Source organism: Xyrauchen texanus, chromosome 3, assembly GCF_025860055.1.
Source record: "Xyrauchen texanus isolate HMW12.3.18 chromosome 3, RBS_HiC_50CHRs, whole genome shotgun sequence".
NCBI classification, from domain to species: Eukaryota; Metazoa; Chordata; class Actinopteri; order Cypriniformes; family Catostomidae; genus Xyrauchen; species Xyrauchen texanus.
The window spans coordinates 58945782-58958434 of record NC_068278.1 but is presented as its reverse complement, the minus strand read 5'-3'; the positions used below and the strand labels follow the sequence as shown (position 1 = coordinate 58958434).

Genomic DNA, 12653 nt, shown 5'->3' with positions numbered 1-12653 from the left:
CCGTGGCAACGCGCGCAACAATCCACGTTGACCGTCTCAGAGGCGGAGGCAGCTGGGATTCGTCCTCCGCCACCCCGATTGAGGCGAATCACTACGTGACCACAAGGACTTAAAAAAAAAAAAAAAAACACATTAAAAATGTAAAAATTTTAGTAGATGTTGATTTTGCCAATATTGATAACTACGGTGGTGATAGGGCCAATAACATATAAATCAGCCAATCATTTATAAAATTTATAGAACGTAAAAATATATTTTCTTACCATGACGGGCACAGAGAGGTAAACAAGAGTTTACAAAATTACAAAATTACCTAAATAAATAAAAAAATCCTAATAGATGCTAATTAGGAAAAAAATTTAACAATAATACAAAATTTAAATCGGGTGCATAACGCAGAACTTTTAACTTTAAACAAACCCAAAACACACCGGGGACTCTTATTTTGAAATGGCGAAGACTTTGCTCTATTATGTAGAATCCTCCAGCGCCAGCCACAGAGAAACACAAACGGATAACATTTTTTTTATAAACTAATAATTATTAAACTATTTTCTATTCTACATTAGTTAAATATAACAACTATTTTAATGATAGTTTCTGTAAAATAGAGACTGTAACGAAGACAAAAGGTTTCTAAAGTTGTCTTACATACCCAGTGGAGCGGTGCTGTGTTTACATCGTGTATATTTCTTTAAGAAAGCCGATTTAACAACATTGTAACACATGTTTCCATTGTAACACTTACGAAGCAGTTGAGCATGTAGCAGGAGATGCGCTTGGCCCGGCTCATGACGCGAGAAGGGCGGGCGAGGTTGCCAGGGAGACACGCACTGTAAGAACAGCTACAGGACGAGCTGGCAAAACCATCCTTCCCTCGGCGGAGACCGGCCTGCCTTCCGACCCCTTACACACACACACACACACACACACACACACGCTGCAAACCCCTCCCGTTCACAAGCGGACGAACCCTCTTAGATAATAACGATGCACTCTTTCCTCTTTAAAGATTCCAAACCAGTCCAGGGGGGTTCCTGTTGCCCAGGTGACCGGATGAGCCAGAGAATATTCCAGAACGAAAAGCTGGAGAGGTATTTCGAGAGGAGCAGGAGAGGAGACGGGTAGAGAGAAAGAGAGAAGGGAGAACATTTAAAAAGGGTATTGCCTGATGTTAAGCTCCGCCCCCATCCACCGCATCCCCGCTCACGTGCACGCTCACTCTCTCTCCCTCCCTCCATTTATTCCAGTGTTAACCCTTCACCGAGATCTCATCCGTGCCAGCTTGCATCCTCAGCAACATGGCAGCGCAGCACATGACAGGGTTATAAATAAAAATACTGCACACTTCTCCATTTTTACAAACATTTATGCAATAATACAAAATACTGTATGTGCAGCAAAATAAACGTTTAATCTTAGGCTATGTTCACACATCCATTTAAGTTTGAAAATCTAATTTTTTAGTAATGGGAGAAATTTCACGATTCTTAATCATAGACTGTAAAAAAGATGGCCGACGCCCCTTCGCTCTTTTCCATTGGTGAGAACTGAAGCCGCCAGTGTCCCGATATGGCGCTGACATCTTGGGACTTGAGTCTCACGCAGTTGCGATTTGGGACCAGACCTCGCGCAGTAGTGAGCAGGAAGTAAAGCCACGAAATCAAGGCCCCGCCCTCACTCGCTGAATCAATCGCAAGCACACGCCCTTTTGACTTATGACGGTGTGAAATAATTATAGAAATTTAGATATTCAATTTAAAGCTCCAATCTCCTCAGTCCTCCGAAGATCCCGAAAAAAGTCAGTTGTTGCTTCAGTGACTACTTCACTCAGAGAACCTGTCAATCACAGCTGTCAATCATGATGTCACAGCAGCGTTTTTATAGCATCAAATAACTAAAAACAAACTTATTTTGAAAACAAACACTTGAAATGACATCAACGTGATAGAAACGACAGTAAATGACAGAAACTATCTTTGGAAAAAAGATATGTGAAGTGTAATTTAATTGTTTAGTTGGTCTCACGTCCCATTGAATAACATGGGGAGGCGGGGCTTATGACCTATACTAGGACCAGTCACCGGGGGGCGATCCAGACGTTTTGGCTTCACTTTTGAGGGCTTGTGCGGCACACTTGCTCTTAATATGAATTTTTATGCCACAGCAAATGTAGGTAATAGGCTATTGAACACTATGTTAGCCTATTAAAAGGGTTTAATATTAACGTAAATAAAGAATTAAAACACCTGCATGTTTCCTTCAAATGTTTCTCGGTTACAAAAACATTGTTTCAGGTTTTTCCAGGTAATCAGTAAGAATAATAAAGAATTACTGCAAGTAAACTAAGAACAGTATTAATAATAAAAAAATAAATAAAGAATATTAAGTGCGTTTTTCTTTTAATAGTTTTTCAATTAATATGAACAAAACAAATTTGACAGTAAATGATATTGTTACTGGTATTTTAAAATGAGTATTTGCTGAATATAAGCAACTTGTGCTTGGTTAAAATTTTGTAAATTATTTTATTGAAAACTCCCTTTTGAAATCCATGTATTCAAATCTCTCAATCACCATGACAACCAGTACCGCCGCTCCCTAAACGCATACTACGCAGTCTGTGTAGGGCACCAACTCCCTAGGGGGGGTCACCATCTTACTCTAGGAGGACACAGTATGTCCTTACTGGCACGTTACACGCTATTCAATGACACCGAAAGCAGTTGCGGATCACAGATAGAAGAGGTAGACCAGTATATCGGTTTTACTGATTAATCGGTGCCGATAGTTCAATTTTGGAACTATCGATTATCTGCAAAAATCTGTTGAAAGTTGCAGATAGTTTTGTCATTTCAAAATAAGAGTCCACAGAGTATTTCGGGCTTGTTTATACTGAAAAGTCACGCATTATGCACCGAATCTTTATTATTGGGATTTTGGTTGAACAAAAAAAATTAAAAATTTTTTATAAAAAAAATGCATCTGGGATTTTAGCCATTTTGGAGTTTTTGTCTGCCATAGTAAAGAAGGAATAATTTTTTTTTTTTTTATTTACTATAAATCGATTAATATAAAACTAAAAATCGGCCGATTAATCTGTTATTGGCCTTTCCCAACCACCTCAGTTATCGGTATTGGCAAAAATCCACTAATAAGTCGACCGATTAAAGGAATATTCCGGGTTTAATACAAGTTAAGCTCAATCTCCCTTCTAAGCACATAACTGGTAATCTGGTAATCAGAAGGTTGCTGGTTCAAGCCCCACAGTCACCACCATTGTAACCTTGAGCAAGACACTTAACTCCAGGTTGCTCCGGGGGGATTGTCCCTGTAATAAGTGCACTGTAAGTCTCTTTGGATAAAAGAGTCTGCCAAATGCATAAATGTAAATAATTTCGACTTTTCTGTAAAAAAGCAAAAATCAAGGTTACAGTGAGACACTTACAATGGAAGTCAATGGGGTCAATCTTTAAATGTTAAAAAGTATAGACTTAAGACAAACAATGTGTGTGTTAACAAGATTGCAGTGTGATACGATCACTTACTAACATTTTCTGTGTAAAGTTACATCCTATTTTAGAACCTTGTTGCCATGGTGATGTAGTGTCAAACCATAAGACCATAAAACAATTTAAAAGCACTTTACAGCTCAAACAATACACAAGTTTTAACAGAAGAATTAATTTGAGTGCTTTCATAAAATTATAAGATTCTCATTTCTGCCTTTAAACTTTCCATATATTGGCCCCATTCACTTTCATTGTAAGTGCCTCACTGGAACCTAATATAACCCGGAACATTCCTTTAACAACGCATCTGATGGCCATTTTGTTCATGGAGCGCATTTGACGCCCAGGGCGTGCTGAGTGACTCAGCTCTCCTAAGCAACCAAATTGGCCTGGTTGCTAGGGAGGGTAGAGTCACATGGGGTAACCTCCTCGTCGTCACTATAATGTGGTTCTCGCTCTCGGTGGGGCGTGTGGCGAGTTGACCGTGGATGCCGTGGAGAATAGCGTGAAGCCTCCACATGCGCTACGTCTCCACGGTAACACGCTCAACAAGTCACGTGATAAGATGAGCGGATTGACGGCCTCAGACGCGGAGGCAACTGAGATTGAGGAGAGTCACGACGCCACAACGCATTGGGAATTGGGCGTGCAAAATTGGGGCGAAAAAGGGGAGAGAGTCGTTATTTATTTATTTTATTTTCCTTGTGTTGTCGGATTTTCGAAATAAGCTGATCTCTGTTTTTTTAATCAGCATTTTGGTGTGCATGTAAACACCAATGGCCTTTGGCCCACCGAATACCCTTGGGCCAAACAAGGCCAACTGGGGATTGAGGCGGGGTTAAAGGCGGAGTTTCGTAGAACTTCCCCGGTAGTGTATCCAGCGTACATCGGAAGAGGTTTGGGACGATTAAAAAGATGATGGGAACACGGACCGATTTTGGTCTAGCGGCACGAGGTCCAAGGCTATTGGCCTCGGCTGGCCAGTTGATAGCCCTGGCTCACACTGGCCCGATAGTGGAAAAGCGGCATGCAAATATTTGCAAATTCAATGTAATGACTTAATCAAATAAAAAACTAGTTTCACAGCAACCTTAAACTTGGTCGTCATCTTAATTTATCTGAAGGCTGCTGCACACTGCATGCCACTTATCTGTATCATAATAATTGTATATAATAACAACAACATACAATTAAATTAAATCAATTATTATATGAACTATATGAAGGATCCCAATGTATTGGTCAATTCAACATGCACACGGCATGCACGCATATCCGTACACATTAAACATCACATTCCAATCACGTTTAATTTCTCCATCATTGTCAGTTTTGTCTCTCAAAGCACCGAGATGCATCACCGTGCTGCATGGCTGCAGTGCGAGGGGGAGGGGCAATGCATCAACGAGCAGTCACGATGAGCGAGAGACACTGAGAAACAGAGGAGAGAGAGAGAGAGAGAGAACACGCAGCGAGCACCAGTGACACAGCATTCTTCAGCATCTCATCCCCCTCCCTGACTTTGATCGCCCTGTTGTCCATCGTAACAAACAGAGGGTGTCTCTCTCTCTCGCTCTCTCTCTGAACATTCCCAGCATGCATCACTGTCTGCACTAAAAAGGACGAGCTGTAACTCACAGTCCTGACGCTAATAGGGCATGGGCGCACCACATCTTTCTCCAAAACTCTCAAGAGTAGCGGACGTGCCCCGATGCGCTTTCTAAGATAGTGACACCCCCTGTAGGATAACAGAGATGTCCAAAACTGCAACTTGATTAGTTAGCGGGCCTGACGACTAGTTGGTCTAGAGGAAGCCCTGAATAATTGGGCTGGTTTAGGGGTCATGACCCCTAATGATCCCGTCAATCACATGAAAAACGTTTAAGAGCATCCTCGGTCTCGCTCTCTCGCAGAGAAACTCTCCATTAAACATGTCATGCACAAGTGAGGGAGAGACAGGAAGTAGAAACAGAGGAAGAGCACTAGGCAGCATGAATGAATGATTTGTGCCCTTTGAGCTTTTAGACACTAACTCTACTACACGATATGACTGAAACACTATTGTAAATAACAAAGATAGTGCAACAACTGCAATATATATATCTCTACATCTGCATTAGTGCCCATAAAGCAAGATAATACTTGGCCAACAAGTGTGCTGTACTTCAATCTAAAGTATGTAATTATAGCCACAAGACAAACATGATGTGTTAACATGATTTTAGACTGATAAAATTGCTTATTAACCTTTTAAAACAGCCTTTACAGACTTTAAGCTCTGAAGATGTTTTTAAAGATTTCCTGTTTCAGTGGCATACCCGAAAAGGCTTTTTGACATGATTTTAGTCATGAGATTTCACAGAGTGAGTTTCATTCTGTGTCATTTGAGTCATCATTGAGTCCGTGTCGTGTATTTGGCGCCATCTCCTGGTGGTCATATGTAACATTGTGCTTCATGTGGATTATCTAATGATCTATACATCTGATTATCTTGTGTGTGGACTCGACTGAAAGATAATCAGACTCTAAATAATCATATGTGAGACTTTGTTCCGTTTATATTTTGTGAAGTTACAAGCAAAAACATAACATACAAGTAACACGAACATAATTGTCAAAGACACATATTTAGCCATTACTGTCCATATTTTTGTCTGTGATTAAAACAAATAGGCTGGTTGTATTTGACTCTTTAAGAGCTTTCCAACAACATATGACACATGAATATTTGAGGAGTCTGATGTTTTACTGATTACAATAATATGTGCGGTGCATGTACACTTTTATACATTCCCAAAATGGATACATTTCCAGCACTTGTTCAATTTTGGTCATAATGTCTACATGCATTGTAAAGTACAGCCTCTAAGCTTTTGAACGAAACCTATTGTGTGTTGGTCAAGACTGTAGTTTATTTTTATTTATTCCCCCTTTTCTCTCAATTTGGAATGCCCAATTCCCAATGTGCTTTATAGTCCTAATGGTCGCCTAGTGATTCGCCTCAATCCGGATGGCAGAGTATGAATCCCAATTGCCTCTGCACCAGTGACAGTCAACCACTCTTATCACGTGGCTTGTTGAGCATGTTGACACGGAGACATAGCGCATGTGGTGGCTTCACGCCATCCACTGCAGCATCCACGCTCAACTCATCACGCGCCCCACTGAGAACAAACCACATTATAGCGACCACAGGAACTTACCCCATGTGACTCCCCAGCAACTAGGCCAATTTGGTTGCTTTGGAGACCTGGCTGGACTCAAACTAGCGAACAGGTGAACCCCAGGGGTGCTAGCTAGCGTCTTTTACCACTGAGATACCCAGGCCCGAGTTTAAACACTCCAGTTACAGCCTCCTGACTCCATGACACTTATTTTAGAAAAGGAGAGACCCTGCTGTTGCTATGTTTATATCAGGATACAGGGGCATGGTGTGTATGTGTGTGCGTGCGTTTGTGAGTGAGAGAGAGAGAGAGAGAGACGTGGAATTGGTGTTTTGCTGAAGGGGCAGTTTATCATGAATGCATGACAGAAGGGCATAAAGGAAATGAGCATGACTTTTAAAGACAACACCTTGTAAATCTCTCCAGTCTTACTATGCTCCGTTCTAAACGTACTGAGGTTTGTTCCCAACACAGCAACGCAAGAACCCAAGCGTGTTCAACTGGACCATGCGTTGGCAATGTGTTGGCCAAGCGATCGCATCTGCATTCACATACATGTGGAGTATGTTTCAGCCTTAAGTAGGCGTGGTGGTGGCGTAGTGGGTTAAAGCACATAACTGGTAATCAGAAGGTTGCTGGTTCGATCCCCACAACCACCACCATTGTGTCCTTGAGCAAGGCACTTAACTCCAGGTTGCTCGGGGGTGGGGGGATTGTCCCTGTAATACGTGCTCTGTAAGTCGCTTTGGATAAAAAGCATCTGGCAAAAAAAAAGTGAGCAAAAAATAAATAAATAATAAAATTAGAAAGTGTATTAATTACACAAAGGCATATTTGCAAAATGGATACAATAAACAGAACAGGGTTACGTTTAAAAATGGGCCATTTATTCAGTGTGGATGCACTTCCGGGTTAAGCCACGCCCACATCTGTTTATATCAGAATTTAGGTAATTTTGCATTGCAACAGATAGTGACTTATCTGCACACCCCGAGAATTGAGCTCGCAAACTGTAATTTGAATAACAACAAAATGATTTCAAAAGTAACTAACTACTGCACGATGTTACCTATGGCCACCAGGAGATGGCGCCAAATACATAACAGATTCAAATGATGACTCAAATGGCACAGAATGAAACTCGTTCTGCAAAAATCGCATTACCTTTCATTTTGGGCATACTACAGAGATAATCAGATGTATAGATCATTAGATAATCCACACGAAGCACAATGTTACATATGACCACCAGGAGATGGCGCCAAATACACGACAGAGTCAAATGATAACTCAAATGCCACAGAATGAATCTCGTTCTGCCAAAGCACATGACCTTTAAGGTTTAAAGGGTGCAAGTAGAACATTTTTAATTTCATGAGTCTCTCAATTTGCACATTGTTTGAATAAAAAAAAAAAAAACGGATTGATTTGGGAAAAATCAACAGATTAATTAATAACCAAAATAGTTGTTAGTTAAAGCTCTACTCTACAGTCTACACAATGCAAAACATTGAACGGTTGTGTATATGCAGCAGCAGTTCTTCGCTCTGATTGGACTGCAGTGCAGTACAGTAGATGTGTGTCCTGGCAGTGTTTTGTGCCCTTAAGCAGAGAGGCTCACAAACGCTCTTGATGAAGACGAGGCACAGGCTGTGCTTTGTTTACGGCGCTCGCTAAGTGTTTAATGAGCATCGAGGGAGTGCGCTCGCCTGTACACTCAGAGCTCCACAGAGTAAGACATCACAACGGAAAACTCTAGTGTAAAACAGGACGACTTTACAACTCTATACACTGCTGTTTGGGAGTTTCTTTACAGTGTGGCTACAGATGCTAAAGTGAAAACAAGGAGGTGCTGACTGGGAGAGTGAGCACAGTGTTTGATTTATGCCCAATGTTACCCAAATGCCCATTGAATGACACTTTCTCATGGGGCCAGACATTCACCTTCACTCAAAAAAAAAAATAAGATTTACACATTTCAATTTTAAAAACAAAATTCCATTCAATTGAATAGAGTACTCTTTAATTAAAAGAAATACAAAATTAACATTTTATTAATTTAATTTGGTTAAAACACTACAAAACTGTTGGAATTTTGTGATGAAATTGAAATGCATAAATCTTAAAAACACATTTTACCCCCTTTTTTTATTTGTTTTTTGAGTGTTGCAATAGAATTTCAATTTTGCACCAAAAATTTGGCAGATGCTTTTATCCAAAGCGACTTGCAGTGCAATTATTACACGGACAATTCCCCCGGAGCAACCTGGAGTTAAGTGCCCTGCTCAAGGACACAATGGTGGTGGCCGTGGGGTTCGAACCAGCGACCTTCTGATTACCAGTTATGTGCTTTAGCCCACTACGCCACCACCACTTCGAGTATTGACACTGTCTATCACACCTGGAGTCGCGAGTTTGAATCCAGGGCGTGCTGAGTGACTCCAGTCAGGTCTCCTTAGTAACCAAATTGGCTCGGTTGCTAGGGAGGGTAGAGTCACATGGGGTAACCTCCTCGTGGTGGTGATTAGTGGTTCTCGCTCTCAATGGGGCGTTTGGCGAGTTGTGTGTGGATCGTGGAGAGTAGCATGAGTCTCCACATGCTGCGAGTCTCCGCGGTGTCATGCACAACGAGTCACGTGATCAGATGCGCGGATTGACGCTCTCAGAAGCGGACGCAACGGAGACTCGTCCTCCGCCAACACCCGGATTGAGGTGAGTAACCGCGCCACCACGAGGACCTACTAAGTAGTGGGAATTGGGCATTGCAAATTGGGAGAAAAGGGGATACATAAATAAATACAAATTATGAAGCCATTCATCAGGGGGACACATGGCAATCCATTATTAGCATTCCACAAACAAGACGTTTGCTTATACGCAGCAGTTTTACAGGGAAAGTCCACTATGGAAGAGACGAAGAGAAAAACAGGAAGAGAGCAGACTGTAAGCATCATGATGCTTAAAGGAATAGTTCACCAAAAAACAAATATTATGTCATCATTTAAAAAAAATTGTGTCATTGAAAAGATCAAATATCAAAAATCAAACATGACTACTTTTAACACGGACGTGCCAAGGACAGCTGGCACAGATGTCAAGACATCGTTTGGCTTCAGAGCACAAGTCATATAGACTGTTTAGGATACTTTTATGGTGCTATCGTGTGATTTTTGATGCTTTAAGACCCCAGGTCCCATTCATTGGGATTTCTTAGATAGTAAAACAACTCATTCTTCAAAATAGAGCTGCATGATTTAGACAAAAAGTCTATTTTGAAAAATGTTGCATTTGCGATTTGAACAAAACTACACTTTTAGATTTACACATTTTAATTTCATTACAAAATTCCATTTTGCAATTTAAAAAAAGCAGGAAACCGATGGAGTGCATACTCCAGGTAGGGGAGGAGGTATTGCCCCAAGTGAAGGAGTTCAAGTACCTCGGGGTCTTGTTCACGAGGGGACAATGGAGCGGGAGGTTGGCCGGAGAATCGGGGCAGCGGGGGCGGTATTGCACTCGCTCTATCGCACCGTTGTCACAAAAAGAGAGCTGAGCCGAAGGCAAAGCTCTCGATCTACCGGTCAATTTTTGTTCCTACCCTCACCTATGGTCATGAAGGCTGGGTCATGACCGAAAGAACTAGGTCACGCAGTACAAGCGGCCGAAATGGGTTTCCTCAGAAGGGTGGCGGGCTTCTCCCTTAGAGATAGGGTGAGGAGCTCAGTCATCCGTGAGGAGCTCGGAGTAGAGCCGCTGCTCCTTTAGCGTCAAAAGGAGTCAGTTGAGGTGGTTTGGGCATCTGGTAAGGCTGCCCCTGGCTGCCTCCCTAGGGAGGTGTTTCAGGCACGCCCAGCTGGGAGGAGGCCTCGGGAAGACCCAGGATTAGGTGGAGAGATTACATCTCCACACTGGCCTGGGAACGCCTCAGGGTCCCCCAGTCAGAGCTGGTTAATGTGGCTCAGGATAGGGAAGTTTGGGGCCCCCTGCTGGAGCAGCTGCCCCCGCGACCCGACTTCAGATAAGCGGTTGAAGATGGATGGAATTTAAAAAATAATATATAGATCTTTATTTTCCTTGTCAAAGATTATGCAATTGAATTTTAAGGAACTTTACTACAATTATTAGCCCGCTATACATCACACTAAACACTGCAAACAACACGTGCCACGAGACGGCAGATATACAGTGAGAACAGGAAAATCACTGTACAAAGACAATCTTCACTCTGCTCAGGCAATAAAGGAAGGGATTTTTCTCATAAAGGAGGAGATATCTTGATTTGCGATTGTAGCCGGAAGGCATTCCTTCAGCGTGCATTGAGCCATAAGTACAGTCCCCATCTGCCTCGTACTGAAGAGAGATCAGCACAGCGCTCGAAGCATGCACTTGCATTGGAGAAAGATTACTGGACATGAAGGAGAAAATGTCCAACACAAACTGTGCTTTTATCCTCAGGTCAGCCGAGATGGAAAAACCCCAGTATATTAAAAGTAATGCAACAGCTTGGTTTAGATGGTGATTCTTTCTCTCTCTCTCTCTCTCTCTCTCTCATCAACGTGGGCGGGATTATAGGCTGATCGTCATAGTTACGCCACCTCCATTGCCGTGACATCACCTTAACCACGACACAAACATTACTGACCATAAACAATAACATGACCGCTAGCTGTTAGCTGCTAAAAGCAGTTGTTGCATGGGGAGTGTAACCGTTAAATTGGCCTGATTGTTTTAGAAGCTCCCAGTAGCTGCTCAACTATTATAGAGTTAACGTAACAAAACGTACCATCCTCCATCGTGGAACAACGTCACTCCAGCACACTCTCCCGCCCATTGCTCGCCGGTTTAGATGGCGTTCATTTGGTCGAACCACTTCCACGTTTCCTTGCTGGTTCTGTAGTCACTAAGTTTAACTGTTCCCTACACTGTTGGTAGCGCCGCGTGCGCCAACAGCCGAGACACTTCCTGAGAGATGTTTCGCTCAGCGCTAACGAGTGGACCGTCTACACATCGTTTATTGGCCACGGCGTGGTTTTGCGCACAGCCTTTTCTTTTTACACAATTCGAAAATGACGTGAACAAATGATACTGCTATCGCTGTCGCTAACTTTTAAAACTAGCGGGTTGATGTCGCGTGTCAGAAATCCAGTGACACCGGTAGTGACGATTCTCCCTGACCAATCAGTGATCTGACGTCACGTTTAGTATCGCTCGGCTCGCTTGGAACCTCGACTGAGGCGGTATTAAAAAAAGTATCGGATACCAGGTGCTATCCACAGTGAAAACCCCCAAAAAGCGAGCAGAGTCGAGCTGTGCCGTGCAGTGGAAAAGCCCCATAAAATGCAAAGTACTTGCAATGATAGTAACAGTAAGGGTCAGCATAACGTCTGTTCCCCTTTGCAACTTATTCTGGCCAGAAACTGTCAATTTAGACAGGAAGAGACCGTGTAAAGTGACCAACCACAGCTAGTGAAGTCTTCACAAGCCCTTCATTCAAATAGTTGCACAGCAGTGATTGTTCACGACTGGCTATATAGACGAAAACACTTAAATTGCCAGAAAACATCCCTAGACTTCACCATCAGATTTTCCGTCAGCCCAAATAATGCCAATGAGTACAGATCATTTCACAGAGTTAACTCGTGGATATGTAGCTCACTCACATAACCCCAAAACCTTTATAACTCAAACACTAATCAAGCCTTCATGATGGACGCACGTCACTTACCATGTTCTGTGAATGTGTTTCCGTTTCGTCTCGGTCACGGCTCCTCCAGCTCTTCTAACCTCAACAGGCCTCACACCTCACAGCGGCAGCTCACGAGACACACAATCTGAAACAGAGAAATTCAATCAGCGAAAGATATCCTGTAAATAACATTTATCTGAAGCCAGGAGAACACAAAGCCGAATGGACTCTACGTCCAAACTTGAGAACATAATAATTGTACAATCTAGATGTTCACTTTTATGAACATCT

General features: G+C 42.4%; 1 protein-coding gene across 5 annotated transcripts in view; it reads right to left on the bottom strand.

The window, feature by feature from the left end:
* LOC127631736 (myotubularin-related protein 4-like) overlaps window positions 1-12653 on the bottom strand; it is a 68363-nt gene that overhangs the window by 40914 nt on the left and 14796 nt on the right. For all 5 annotated transcript variants that reach the window (XR_007969009.1, XM_052110043.1, XM_052110026.1 and 2 more), the window contains exon 2: window positions 12402-12507. Coding sequence is in view for 4 of the 5 variants with exons in the window: in XM_052110043.1 (XP_051966003.1) it covers window positions 12402-12404 (3 nt within the window). In the remaining variant the exon portion in view is untranslated. The remainder of the gene's footprint in view (window positions 1-12401; window positions 12508-12653) is intronic.